General features: G+C 44.0%; 1 protein-coding gene, 1 long non-coding RNA gene and 1 other non-coding gene across 3 annotated transcripts; 1 reads left to right on the top strand and 2 right to left on the bottom strand.

Annotated features, from left to right (window-relative positions):
- Nucleotides 1-555: 555 nt before the first annotated feature.
- Nucleotides 556-3,136, top strand: LOC120643597 (DNA-3-methyladenine glycosylase-like). Its single transcript, XM_039920000.1, has 6 exons — nucleotides 556-1,257; nucleotides 1,446-1,517; nucleotides 1,610-1,733; nucleotides 2,452-2,522; nucleotides 2,611-2,668; nucleotides 2,763-3,136. Exons 1-6 carry the CDS (start codon nucleotides 976-978, stop codon nucleotides 2,924-2,926), a joined length of 771 nt encoding a protein of 256 aa, XP_039775934.1. The 5' UTR covers nucleotides 556-975; the 3' UTR covers nucleotides 2,927-3,136.
- A 51-nt stretch (nucleotides 3,137-3,187) lies between these two features.
- TRNAS-GCU lies at nucleotides 3,188-3,269 on the bottom strand. The gene has a single exon. It is a non-coding gene; the product is annotated as a tRNA-Ser (tRNA).
- Nucleotides 3,270-9,173: 5,904 nt separating this feature from the next.
- On the bottom strand, nucleotides 9,174-12,742 carry LOC120643575. Its single transcript, XR_005663054.1, has 3 exons — nucleotides 12,678-12,742; nucleotides 10,823-10,937; nucleotides 9,174-9,462 (listed from the first exon to the last, which is right to left on the bottom strand). It is a non-coding gene; the product is annotated as an uncharacterized LOC120643575 (long non-coding RNA).
- Between the last annotated feature and the right edge of the window lie 2,408 nt (nucleotides 12,743-15,150).

Genomic DNA, 15,150 nt, shown 5'->3' with positions numbered 1-15,150 from the left:
AGACTGCTTCTGATCCTTCTAAGAATTTGGTGCATAGGTCTGGTTGTAACATAGTTGACACCAATTGATGCCCAGCAAGCTTGTGCAAAATTACATCTAAGAATAAGGTGAACAGCAGTCTCCCTTCTTTGCAAAATGCACAAATCACATGTTACTGATTCAATTACCATTCCTCTTCTTTGTAGAATGTCTCTTGTGTTGATTCGGTCTTTGAGAAGCAACCAAAAAAAGACTTTATGCTTCATTTGGCATTTGGCTTTCCAGAGCCATTTGAACAAAGAGTGAACCAGCCTATGACCAATAATTGCCTTGTAAGCTCCAAGGATGTTACGTAGCGTTAAGATTTAAGCGCACCAGCACTTAAAGTTCATCCAAACAGGAGTGTAGACTAAATTTTAATCAAAATTTAAAAATTCCAATATCTATTCAAGTGCTAATGTATATTAAAATTTAGCATTCAATTTTAGCTCAATCAAATATATACCCTTAGTCAACTCATGCTCCCATAAAAAATGTTCAATAGGCCAGCTATGTGCTGAGCACATATTTCATCAACTAATCTGAAATAGTTAAATTTTCAGTGTGATCTCCCAGGAAATTGCTTGTTCTACTCGATTCAGCTCGCAACGTCATCAACTATTTAGTAACACTTGCTTTAGTCGTTGACAATTTTAGTGACTTCATCATCAATCGAAACTGGCCCAATCTTTGCTATCGACTACATCGATTTGCTATATCAGTCAGGATTTTTTTTTTTGAAATAAAGTCAAGTAGGATTTTTTTGGAAGATTGGCAAACAGGAATTTCACCAGAAACATTTACGCGGATACGCTTCGTAGCTGACATCGATGCGAATGCGATACCTCCGTTCCATTCATCTCGTCCGTCAATTCCACGCACCCCCTTCTCCGCCGAACACTGGGACTCGGACCCCACCTCTCGCCGTCGACGAACGCCGCCGGCGAGGCATCGCCGATGACCACCTCCGGCGCGCCCACGCCCCCACGCTTCAAGCGCTCCTCCCCCAGGAAGAAGTCCCAGCTAAGGAGCCGCCGCCTCACCGCCGGAGAGGCCGAGGCTGCTGGGGGCCCGGCGTCGGCGAGAGCGCCACTTCCCTCACCGCTGGAGGTGGACGCGGTGCCGCGTATTGGGCGCGCATTGCCGCAAGAGTTCTTCGAGGTGGATGCCCTCGTCCTCGCCCCCCGCCTCCTAGGCAAGCTACTGCGCCGCGACGAAGTCATCCTTCGCATCACAGAGGTTACTGTTCTTCAGAATCCCTGCGCTGTTGCAAACTTGCAAGAGCGCCAAGGCTACATTTCCCTATCTATGTAGCTTCTCTTTGTTTTGCAAAATGGAGAATTGCTCTTTCTCTGTGGTGCTAAATCACTGAATCACCGAGTTATGTATGATATCCTGACGAAATTTCCTGCATATGATTGATTCAGGTGGAGGCCTACAGGCCAAATGATTCCGCATGCCATGGCCGGTTCGGCATCACGGCGAGGACTGCTCCAGTGGTAGGATCCTTGCACCGTTCTTTTCTGAGCAGGCAAATTTGGGAGGTCTGGAATTTGAGATTGGGCTAAACTTTGTGCTCCGTTGTGTGTAGTTTGGACCGGCTGGCCATGCATATGTTTATCTATGCTATGGGCTCCACATGATGCTCAATGTTGTTGCTGACATGGAGGGTGTTGGTGCTGTTGTTTTGATCCGGTCATGTTCTCCGGTTACCGGTATGCTCAATCTTTTTTTGATGCAGTTTGCTTGGACCACAAGATATGCTACAATTACAGTCTCACACGCTGGCTTGTAGAATGAGAGATGTTAGAGGCTTATGACCATGTTGAAGTTCCTATACGGTTCTTGCTAAGTTGTACTAAATTGAATGTCCAAATCTGTACTAACCTATGGGCTGTGGTAGGGAATTTGTACTAAATTGAATGGGGGATTGGCTGCGGCTGTCCGATCGCCTGTACATATGCTGCGGCTGTAGCTGCACAGCATAGCAGCACGATTGGCCGTCCGATGACTTGTTAGCTTTTGCAGCAGCTGACTGGCTGCAGCTGCAGTCGCAGCAATCTCCCCAGCTCGAAAGGGAAAATGGGAATTTGTACCATTTGATAGTTATGTGATCAGTAGGAACATAGGATTTCTCGAGCATTTTTTCTCACTTGTCTCCCAACATTTCTTCTTCAATCTTCATGTTGCTCCCAATTTGGGGCAGAAAAGAAAAATTAAGTCTCATTGGTTGGGCAACTGGAGTTCAACCTCTGTCCAAAATCCAATTCTAATATCTGAACATTGCTCCCACTATAAGCTGTAGTTCCTCTACTTTTCCGTTATAAAGGTCTTTGTGTAGTTTCAGACTTTCAGCGTCTCGTGCCTTATCAATGCAATCTTATACATAACAGTTTAAGCTGGACATAAATTGATTTCATGAAATTGTTGTAGGTCTTGAAACTCTTCAGCGGCGCCGAGGTCAACAAACAGAGAAACCAATTCTACTTACAGGACCAGGAAAGGTATTCGCTTTAGCTACCAGGTTCATGTTTTCTCACTGTTCCCGCACAACTAGTAGTATGTAGTAAGATTTCTGTCCACCGTATTCAGGTTGGACAAGCTCTGGGCCTATCCACTGATTGGTCGAATCATCCACTTTACACACCTGGTATGCTTGGCTGATCTTCCAACATCACCCAGTGACCCAGAAACACTGGATTGGTTCATTTCGTTCACTAGTAATGATCTGTTTGCGCTCTCAGGTGGGTTGGAAGTGTTGGACGGGTCAGAGCCGGAGGCCATTCTGGTTGGTCCCCGTGTGGGCATCGATTACGCGTCTCCCAAGCATGTCGCGGCGCCGTGGAGGTTCGCCATTGCCGGAACTCCGTGGATTAGCGCCCCCAAAAATACCCTTCGGCCACGCTGAAGACCTGAAGGTAGTACGGGAAAGCACGAGGATGAACATGAACGAACAGATATCTCGCAAGCAGCAGCTTAGTCCAGTTTCAAACATTCTTGTGTTTTTATTTTGTTTGAAAACAAAGGGTGACCCTTTAATACTTGTACAGAAGGCAGCAAAAACTCTCCACCTTAAATTGCCAATGAACCGCCGCTGGGCATCAGGCGTGACGAATCATCACCTCCCAGCATGGGTCCAGTTCCGTCTAAAGAAAAATAAAAAAGTAAACGACGCCTGAGAGATTCGAACTCTCGCGGGGAAACCCCATGTACTTAGCAGGCACACGCCTTAACCACTCGGCCAAAGCGTCGTTTGATGCCCGCGATACTTATAACCTTTAGTTATTTGAAGTTCCGAGCAAAGCACAGAAACCAGGTAACTATTATGCTCATTCTTGGTACAGTTTGTGGCGACCCCTGCGGATTTTGAGATCAACTCCTGTCTAGTGGCGCAACTTTTCCCATGTAATTATGTCCTTTTAGTTTTGTTTGAAATTAAAGTAAGGCTTTTTAGGTTTTATTTCAAATAAGTTGTGAACCAAAGCGCAAAAGAAAATTATAGTGTCCTATAAGAATATAAATGTACCATTTTGTAACACAGCAGTAGAACGAAAAATGAAATGGAGAGAAAAAAAGAAATAATAGTATAGTACAATACAAAATAATACGGATCCCGATTAGAAATAGGAAAAAAATAAAAAGCCCAAACCGATAATGGACCGAGCGCCCAAACACATGATTCCCACAAGGCCAAGGCCCCACCCAAATATTTTCCCGGGGCTCTCCTTCTTCCTCCTACTCCCACGCCAAAAACCTGTCCGGTCGTTCCGTATCAAAGCGAAACCGCTGGTTCCATCCCGCCCGTATCTCCAAACCTAACTCCCTCGCGCCGATCGCCGCTCCGTTCCTGCTCCGTGGCGGCGGATCCGTGCGACCGCAACCTGTTCCCACCTTTCCGCGGCGGAGATGGGAGATCCCCCAGCGTGTGGGGCCTTCTGCGCCGCGGCTCAGTCGGATTGCGGTCGCCGGTGAGAACTACATGGATGGGAGGGGAATGGGATGGGGGGGGGGGGGGGGCAAGGGGGACGGGGATGTGAGGGCGGGTATCAGAGACGAAGTTGGTGGCGGAAAGAGGGGGAAGACCATTCGGTGTTGAGTTAGGGCTTCCGTTGTGTTGGTGGGTGCGAAGAGGGGATTGGGGGAGGTACAGGGGGCTAAATCTAGGGTTCGGGTCCTGGGCAGACATGGGTGGGTAGCTCAAAAGCTTTGTCTGCATCGAGATTTGGTGGAGTTCCTTCGCGGTGCTGGCAAAATGTAGGGCTTAGTCTTGTGTTTGTATATTCAGAATATGAGAGGACTGAAGGTTCAGGTCGTATGGGTTTGAAGGGGTGATGCACGTCTATATCGCAGCTAGGATTTGGTGCCTAAGGAGAAGTTGGGAAAGTGGTTTATTACTTGTCGCATGTTTTTTTTCATTGGCCTTTGCATAGATGAAAAACATGTGCATCTGCAGGGTCTGCAGGGTTTCATAGCTAGTTGATATCTCATTTTTCTTGCGATTTTGAAATTCACTATGTAATTGAGTGACTATACATTCCGAATCACCTCCTGATTGAAGAAAATTGCTGGTTAGATGTGGCCTTTTTAGGATTGCACTAGTTTGGTTTCTTGTATCTTGCAGTTTCATGAGTTTGTTATGCTTTGTCTCATATTCTCAATTGAAGCATTGATGAGTAAATGTGTTCTGTCTTAAGCTAAGAAATGAGGTTGCACTTTTTGGAGTATGGGCTGGTATCTTGTGTTGAATACGTGCATTATGGTTTCAGTCTTAGCTTGTTATTATATTTTTTTTTCTCTTGTTGCTATGTGGAAGAAATGGTAACATGTCGCTTAAGTTTTCCAAAACTCATGTTTGACTAAAATTGCTTATTTCATCAGAAATTTCGGACTGTTTTACTCTTTATTTTGAAAACGGATTGTGGATGGTCAATATCTCACTGTCAAATGTGACCTTAAGTCTTTGACTGCGTGTTTGTTGGCTATAACATTTTTTTCTCGAACATTGTTGGCTATAACGTAAACCACGGTGACATGCAAGCCTACCAATAACCCGCTCTTTAGTTTAACACATATACACCTTTCTTCTTGTAGCTGTTTAAGGAAATTTGCAACATTTTTCAATGTCAAAAGTGAAATTTCTGGTCGTTGGCAGTCTCTATTAAGATTTTTTTAGTTGATAATTTTTGCTGGTTGCCTAGCCATTCCATGCCCAGATTTGCTTTCTGTTGTACAGCATATACAATTCTATCAAATTATAAATTGTAATATAATATAAAAATGGCAGCTGTATTTTATCCTTTTTTGATAGAATAACATGTCCCTGGGTTATTGCTTTTGCACAACATAATAATGGCAGCCATTTTGTTATGTGTGGTTAACAAAATAGTTCTGTTAATGCTGAGTGGGTGGTCGTGGCATTTTTGTGTTCGACTTCCATTTCAGTGCTGCGGGGCATGCCTGTACTTGGTCTTTTGTTATGATCTAAGTGATCTAGGTAGTTATCCTTGCTCGTGAAGGTCCCTTTTGGCCTTTCGGGAAGCCAGGTTTCAGCCCTGGGTGCTGTAAACTGAGCTGGCATACCTAGTAGTAATAGTAGTAGCAGATCATGTAGGTATTTGATGCCAGCATATGCACATCGTATGGAATTGATCTCATAAACTATTTTGATTGTCATATTGCTGCATATTAATTTGATTCTTTCTCAATTTCAAGGTCTATGCGGCATTCATGCTTTACATTGAGAAGTGAACATATGGCAGACTTATGCTTGTGAATATCACTCTAACATAATCAGCCCTGTGCGGCATTCATGCTTTATCTTGAGAAGTGAACATATGGCAGCCTTATGCTTATGAATATCACTCTAACATAATCAGCCCTGTGCAGCATTCATGCTTTATCTTGAGAAGTGAACATATGGCAGACTTATGCTTGTGAATATCACTCTAATAGTTTACTCTTCATAAAAAATCCATGCCACAGTAACATAATAACACGTCTTTAAATTGAGCATAGGCGGTAAATAAGCATACACAGGACTATAGCTATCTGTTTTTTAGTTGCTTATAGCAAGGATCGGAAGAGCGTGTAAATTAGACATTTTACTACATTTGTGTGTGCACATTTTATTATTCAAGCATCTCATATCACATGTCAAGCATGTTAATGTATTCGTGTCGTCAAAATTGTGCTTAGAGCTGTAGCTTTTCTTGAACATGCAGCTTGTTAGTTTACATTCATGTAATGCAGCTTTTTAGTTTACATTCATGTATTTAAGTTTTGCTTGATCTCAGTTAATAAAGGATTGTAGTTTTAAACGTACTCCTTCCTTCCACTTTTGTAAGGCGTACACGCATATCAAGATTCAAACTTTGTTATCTTTGACTAATATTTTGACTATTAATTTTTTTATTTTTATAATGTAAACTTTATATGATTGGATTCGTAATCAAATATACTTTACCATGATTATAAGTTTATAACTCTATAAGTGATAATATGATAAATGAATGGTTAAAGTGTTATTTTGAAGACTATGCCATGTTATAGTATGCCTTAATAAAAGTGGAAGGAGGGAGTATTAGTCTTTGAGCCAATAAATGCTGATCACAATTAATGTGTCTTATGTTATTGTCGGAATCCCCATTTGGGAAAAAAGGACCTTGTGAGCATTTGTGGTGGCCAGCTCATTAAATCTGGGTTGCTCATTTTATCTTTGTTGATTGGCATCATGCATAAGCTACTGTAAGTGAAAAAATATCTGATATGCTCTTTTCTGCACCCGGTTTAGATTTCGTTTTTGTAGTATGGTACCTACGGAAGGGAACCCTTATCAGTACACAACTTTTACCATTATATTCATTCCATTATTTTAAAGATATTTTCTGTATTTTCCATAAATGGTTGTAATTTTGTGATATTTACTGTACAAAATAACTTTTTTTCCGGAGCTTATAACAATATAGTAATATTTTTATTAGTGTCTATGTCATTTGTCTACTTCATCGATTCATGTGATACACTAATATGATCTAGGCAATTACGCAATTTGTGTATTGTAAATGGATCAAGCTGTCTCTCTAAAGCAACTAAGATAGACAATAATGCTTCTGTGCTAGGAAGTGGGGATATTGTTGGCAAAGTCTGTAGCATGAATTGACCTGAAATGCCTTACCTTTTTCCACTCTGGCAATGTGTTTACACCATGTGTAAGTTTCCTAACAGCGACATGTCATTTGTAAAAGAGCGTCTGGCTTCAAGTTTTGCTACCTTATCCTGAATTCTTGTCATTTAGCTTGATCCTTTTTAATTTACTTACTACAGTTAGTATTTTCAGCAATATTTCACAATGATGACACTCAGTGATGGACATTTGTAAAACTTTATTCTGTTTCCCTAACAGCAACATATCATTTGTAAAAGAGCTTCTGGTTTCATTTTGTCTTCGCTACGTAGTTCTTATTTTCCTTGTTTGGCTAAAGATTTTTTGTTGTATCTATGTAAATTTGGACATTGGACTGTTGTCCTGACCATAGTCACAAAGTTTCTGGGTCGACCGGGTCGAGGAACGGGGTCGAGGGTCGAGGGTCGTCATTTTATAAAATTGTGGTACGAAGGGGGTATACATCTATGGAACGATAAATTATTATGTGGGACGCGACCCTGATTCATCGGGGTCGATAAAGACAAAAACTATATATGTGCTACTAATGAAGAAACTAATCTGCACAAGCATATAAGAAACATATGAAAGAGTACATTTAGACCATGCTACACGTACTCAGCTCATTGTCTAACAAAAACCACACCAATCCACTGTCCTTAACCTCCTTATCCCAATTAAATCTGCTAGCAATGGGGCTGCGACCCCTTTCAATCCGGGACACGATCCAACCTTGAATGGGACGCTGACCCTCTTCGACCCCGACCCTCGAATCGGAACGACGTTCCCGGGTCGAGGGACGAGGCATCGACCCCGAATCCTGTGACTATGGTCCTGACAGACATATTGGACATCGGCAAGGTTTCTTGTTACCTAGGTTTATTATTCATGTTCCTAAGTTTTAGTGGTGCAATCAGGCCATTTTGTTGACTATTTAGAATTTCAATTTTGTTTGGTAACCTGTTACGGGGTTACTGTGTTTATGGTACTGGATGAAATGGGTCTTTTAATTTGAGCCACTCTGATGTGACACTATTGCCTCGGATTTTTTTTATTTATTTAGGGTGCGTGTTTTAAATTTTAGGACTACTGTTAAGTTATATTCCGCGGGGCTGATATGCTCTTCCATGGTCCTAACCGTTGCATGTTTGGCCAAAATTTTCAACTTCCATGGTCCTAAGTAACATGTAGAGGCGTCGTAAGTTTGAACCGCTAGTGGCCCTGATGGGGACCTCAATGGGGTTTCAATTTGCGCCTGTTGATGGACCTAGTGGCATCCATTTAGGTCTTTGGAGGGCACGGTGGCATCCGTCGTGCTGTCAGTAGGCTTGGCCCTCTGTTTGGGCCGTTAATTGGCCTGGCTGCAGCCGTATGGGTCGTTAGCAGGACTGGATTGTTCACTTTGAGCCCTATAGCATGAAATGGGCCTTTAATGGGCCTGCTTGATCCGTTTGGGCCGCCTATTGTCCTGGTTGCGTCTGTTAGGCTGTTAGTGGGTCTACTTTTATGTGTTTGGGCTATTAATGGGCCAGGTTGCGTCAGCAAGGGCCGTTAGTGGGCCTAGATTCATCTGTTTGGGCCATCAATGGGCCTGGTTTTATCGTTATGGGCCTTGTGCCGTCTTTTGGGCCATAAATGGGCTTGCTTTTATTGTTACGAGCCGCTAATGGGCCTGGTTTTATCTTCATGGGCCCTCGTCCAACTTTTGGGTTATAAATGGGGCTGAATTCATCTATTTGGGCCGTAAATGGGCCTGACTTCATCAGTTTGGGCCGAAAGTGTGCTTTCTGTCATTCTTTTGGGCTTTCCGTGGGCCTGGTGGGCCACGGCCGGCCCTATCTTTAGTGTTTTCGGCCTTTTGTGGGCTTCCGGCGTCTTTTTGGGCCTTATGTGGGTCCGCAACATCCGATATGTGTTCCGTTAAGCGTATTTGGTCCTAACAAAGTTCGTGGGCCTCGGTATTTGCCGTGCACGCCCCATGAATCCATTCTCAAAATCTTAACAAAATTCGTCGTATAAACACGTAACAAATGTCCATACTACAAGGCGTTCGTTAAGCAATTTTACACTCCTTCGTTAAGCCGGCGGGAATAATCGTTAAGCTATTTACTATCTTATGTTGAGCCTGCATGTTACAAATGCTCATTATACAAGGCTTCATTGCAAATGCCCATACTATTGATGAGACGTCGGTTCGGTAATACCGTCAAGACCAATTCATACAATTCGCGGGATTCATCATACCGGTTGCATTTGTCACCTTTGAAACTCACAATCTAAACCTGTAGGAAATTGCAGGAATGTCAAAACCCATACAGACATGGTTTTGCACATACGTTCTAAATTTTGAAAAGTGTTAGCTAAGCTGGATCTTGAGATTGTACAGTGCCAAACGTTTAAAACGTACTCACAGTTTAGGAAAGTACTATGATGTGAATGCTTTCTAGCATGTATAAGTTTGAAAGTTAAAATATGTAGGAACAACTACGAACATGGCTGCTGAACAGATCATATACAGAGTAAAGCTTAATATATCAGAACAAATTTCAGAGAGGCTACTTTGTACCATAAAAATAAGGGTTAATTGGATCTGCACCATTATAATTATTCGAGTTCACTGATCTGCTATTACAATTTGTCTATTCCGAACCGTGCCATCACAATTTTATAACTCTTCAAAACATACCACTACTTACCCCTTCGATGTGTCTTAAAATCTGTGGACCAAAATACCCTCATCTTCTTCGTCCTCTCATCCCCTCTCCTTCCTACCCCTCTCTCGCTCCATGACCGAGCAGATCCCCGCCGCCGCCCCCGACGGGCCTGTGCCCCTCCGTCCCGCGCCACCGCAAGGCCCTGTCCCTGTCGCTCTCCTAGCCGCTGCTGCGGGCTCGGCGCCTGCGGGCAGCATCAACTGAATCCATCACCCACCAAGAAGGCAAGAACCTTCAATGGAGTCGCGCCACACGAGCAATCGAGGAGCCATGGCGGCGGCAGTAGAGTACCCGCTGAACGGCCTCCACGACGACCCCTTCCACTCCATCGTCCAGGGCCTCCCCGACGATCTCCTCCGCGGCCTCCTGCTCAAGCACGCCGCCCGCACCAGCAATCGAAAGTGAAGGGAGTCCGTGTATTCATCAATCAGCAAGCAAGCCTGTTGGCTTATGCTACAACCCCCAGCAGGAGGAAGCGCCAAGCGGAGCAGATACCAGGAAGCGGAAGTTCAGCATGCGGCCATTGCCGTGTCCTGCATTAGGTCTGTAGGCATTCTGAATCTCGCGCATGGCAATCTCTTCGGGGTGGGCAGGCTGGCCTACGGTGCTGGTGTGCTCGCGCTCCTCGAGGTCCGAGAGCGCCTCGCTCTTGACGCCAACGGCAGCGACACAGACTGATGCCTCACCGAAGGAGAGAGGGGATGAGGATGAAAGGGTATTTTGGTCCATAATTTCTAAGAAACATACCGAAGGGGTAAGTAGTGGTATGTTTTCAAGAGTTGTAAAATTGTGATAGCATTGTTCGGAATAGACAAATTGTAATGGCAGATCAGTGAACTCGAATAATTATAATGGTATGGATCCAATTAACCCTAAAAATAAAGGGCAGGGTACTTCACAAGGGATATATGAACAAAAGAAATAATACTTCAGTATCATTGCCCAGTGGATGATGATATCCAAAATGGTATTTGACCTTTTCAAATTTCCTACAGATCCTCACACTTTTAAGACATCAACTGTCCATAACTTGTTTCTGGTACCTGAAATAGTAGTCATATCAGCTATTAATTCCAAGTTTGGTCAGAAAATCCTATGGCATTTGACCAACATAAATCACCATATCCTCAATCATTGGCATTGAATAGTGGTACTATTAACTAGTATATATTACCATGTACAGTGGTCATGCAGAGTATAAATTGTTGTGACTTGAATAATGCAAGATATGAGCAATTTACTCATTTTTGTATATTGAATGGGTATCACTTATCGGCATGCCAGTAAAACTAACAGTGCATCATAATGAAACCAGTAGCCAGCCTCGCAGCTTTGGGATTATTTTTTAACTGACTAAACTATGCCATTGGCAGTTCAGATAACTTGAATCGTGCAAAAACAAAGTGTTTAAAGGACACAACCAATACTCAATTACTGTCAGTTAAATTATTATGTTGTAACTGATAAGAGTTTTTTCTTTTTCGGACCTTTCTTGGAAAAGTAGAAATATAACTTATTTGGTAGACTTGCTTGCGACTCATATATAGTCACACCTGACCAACAAAGCGCCCATAACTTTCTACCATGCACAACCAAAATTCTATGATAGCTCTTCGAGTCTTCCGAACAAGCAGATAAATTAGTAGAGGGAGAAATCAAAAGGCTCAGATATGCAGTAGATGACCCAATAACAGCATAACCAGATGACCATTATACAACAATACATAACTAGCATCATACCATGTTTAGTTTAAGCTAATACAGAAAAGTAGTATAATGAGCCGGTAGAAATAAAAGTTTGGTCATATGCTGTCTTTTTGTACTGGTAGGTGAGAGTAGCAGCCACCACCAATACACCAATGCAATAAAAACTTCTGTTAGGTCATGACCCAGTAGAAACCCTTGCACCACAGCTAAAATAGGACCCCAAAACTAGCACATTTCCCTATTTTCCACTAGAAAAAACAATCACATAGTTGCCATCGATGTGCCAATGACCTGTGGGGCCCACACAGTGGGAGATAAGAAATCATGCAAAATTACAATGGTAAGAAAATATTATCCTTGAGGCTAACGTGTGTATGATATGTATGCACAGTTGCACACTCGATAATGCTTCCAATTCATCAGTCTTCCAAAAGTGAAAGTACCTCCAAAATACATATGACCGAATACCCTAGATATAAGCTCATCTCAATCCAGGCACTCATATGGCCTTAGACTGGGCCTTTTATACAACTCAGTTAGCATACAACAAACATGTCAATACACTTAGGCCAGCTTCACCCTGTTAGCACACTTTTAGCGCTTGAAATTGGAAAGCCCATCAAAAGCTCTGCTCTTAACTCTAGATATATGGCAAGCCTCCCAGGCCAACATTTGACTTAGAATGGAACAGTGCTACATATAAATAGAACTTTTACAGGCTTGAGCAGGGTTATGACCCATTAGCAGTCTAACCTACAGCCATAATGAGAGCAAGCTATTGCGCAACCATTGAATTGAACTTGTAAATGCCAAATGTCCACAAATAAGGTAGAAATTACTAGATGGTTAAAGAATCTAAAGTTATAAGAGTAAGATAATAACAGGAAAAAATTATGGATGGACAAATTTTGGGTAAGCATCAGCAACTACCACACTATAAGTAATCAACAATACTCCAAAGAGTAATCAGCAAAACTACAACCAGACAAATATCCATGGCCAATGGATAGGACCACTATCAAAGACCATTTGAGGTATGGAAATCATAGGGGGTCAAGCTGCAGCTCGTCACTCACCTCTTGTGTTCAATAATAGCCCAAACTATAGCATGATAGATCATAACTTTGGTAGGAATTTCTGTGAAGCGTCCCCTCATAAGAGAAGACTTAAATGTGATACAAAGCACCAGTCCCAGGAGGCTGATGCCACATTTATTACATCAGATGGTTCAAAACCGTACAAACTTTGGAGGACACTCGATACAGATGATGATAATTATTAACCAAGCTACAATATAACACCAGACCGCAAACCACATAGGGTCTACTACGGGCTCAGAGTACTACGACAGCGGAGGCATCTCAACGGGGCCGGTTCCACAGGCAAGGTTGGGTGTAGAACGATAACCCTACTCGGCGTCGTCTGGAACGAAGTCCGGGTCTTCTTCTGTAAAAAGTGAGAATGGGGTGAGTACGAACGTACTCAGCAAGTCCAACCACACCCACGGAGGGGTTACCACAGAATAATATGCATAGGTAAATCAAGGATAAGGTTACGGTTTAATTTGCAGAAAAATGACATTTTATGCAGGGGTTCATTTTACGGAAAACCTTTTAGAAATCAGTTTTTGCAGTAACACAGAGTTCAGGTTTTAAAACTGCTACCGGACTCCCCGTCCGTCGTAGCACACGGCACCACTGCCGGACACAATTCCAAAACAACTCACGCCAGCCCATCCCAAGAAACACTAGTTGTGAGACCACACCGTAACTCGCCCAATACCGTGGGCACGGACTATTCGAATAGATTCTTAACTCTGCAGAGGTGTGCAACTTTACCCACAAGTAGGATGCCACAAACTCGAACACCGTCGTATCGGTGTAGATCCCAACATAGCCATTACCCACCATAGCTAAGCCTGATTAGCCATCACGGGATGTACCAAGGGGTCATCGACCGTTCACTTAGGTATAACCGGGCATAAGTCACTCGGGGCTTATCCCTTTTCCTTAGTCACCCGTTGCTCTCAGCTCACCTGATGGCTACCACACCAACTAGTGGGATTTATGCTACGCTGTTGCCCATTCAACGGTCGAGTGGTTTGCACGAGAGTGGAGTTAGGTGAGACGTAACACCAACTCGGTCCTTAGACACGACAAGATGGATATCTCCCTTCCTTGCCCTGCCACGCAGGCATAAGCACACCAATCGGCAATTCCCACAGAAATGCCGTCCATCCCGTCTGTACTCATCTTTCGAAAATCCACATTTTAACCCGCCCCACACACATTTTCTTTATAAATCAAATAGTATTATGAGTAAAGTCCTAAGCATTCTAATATCGATTAACGTCCAAGCGAAATCAGACATTAATCTAGGTAGTCAAGGAATGGTCATCACAAATCAAGGGGTGGCTATCCAACCGTGTTTTCATGCAAGTAAAATCATATGCAATTTTATAAAACAGGCCATTGGGTTGTATTTATAAAAACTAGGACAGAAACATGTATCAAAGGATGGGATTGAACTTGCCGTCTTCGTAGCCTTCGGGGAAGTCCTGTCCTTCGGGCTCGGGGTCGCGGAACTGGTCCTCGTTCTCCTGCTCACAGTACTGCTCGTTGACGGGCTCTCCTTCGTGCACTCCGCGGTCTACAGTACACACAAACAAGCTTCCAATCAAAACAAGATCTACCGTTGAGCTCGAATCGGAATCGCATAAAATATAGAGATAGAAGTGACATCTTCGAGTGGTTTGGTAATAGCGCGGCCCGAAACTATAATAGAAGTGACATGATAAAGTTTGGGGTCAATCGGAGTTGTTTCGGCGCATGAAAATAACAGGTTTTGTAAGGGCTCAGGGCTAGATTAGGAAGCGGGGGCCTACTTGTAATTATTTTCTTGAGAAGGGAGGGGTCTGATTGCAATTTCCAGAAATATTTGGGTTAAACTGGAATGGTCAAGGGCATACTTAGAATTATGTTTTTAAGTGAAAGGGTTTTCTTGAAAATAAAACAAAGGACCGGGTCCTTTTTGAAAAGGAAGATTATAAGGACAAGGGTCCTTTAATAGAATGGGAGGAGAGGGGGGGCCTAAATGCAAAACGGCCATTCATCCCCTTCCTCCCATCGCAAAACAGGGGAGGGGGCGCCGGCTTGCCGGCGGCGGCCATCCCGGCCGCTCCAGGCTCCGGGGGTGGCCATGGACCGGGGAACAAGAGAGAGGGGGGTTCGGGGAATCGATCCCCGGCCTCACCTCGGGCTAGGGTGGCGTGTAGAGGCGGGGCGACGGGAGCAGGCGGCGGCGGGCTGGAGTAGCTGCGGCGGCGGCACTGCGGGCTGAAAGAGGAGGCTAGGGTCGGCGGTGAGGTGGCGTGGATGGCCGTGGAGCTCGGGGGGGTCCTTTTATAGCCCAGCGAAGGCGGTGCGGCGGCGTGAGTAGGTGTGGCCGGTGAGGTGGCCCGGCGAGCGGCGCGGGGCGGAGTAAAGGCGCGCGGCTGTTCGCGTGCGTCGTGACGCGGCGTGCGGCGGGGGCGGCGAGGCCGTCGTCGAG

Source organism: Panicum virgatum, chromosome 1K, assembly GCF_016808335.1.
Source record: "Panicum virgatum strain AP13 chromosome 1K, P.virgatum_v5, whole genome shotgun sequence".
In the NCBI taxonomy this organism is placed as follows: domain Eukaryota; kingdom Viridiplantae; phylum Streptophyta; class Magnoliopsida; order Poales; family Poaceae; genus Panicum; species Panicum virgatum.
The sequence above is the reverse complement of the archived record's forward strand: the minus strand, read 5'-3'. Positions and strand labels throughout refer to the sequence as shown.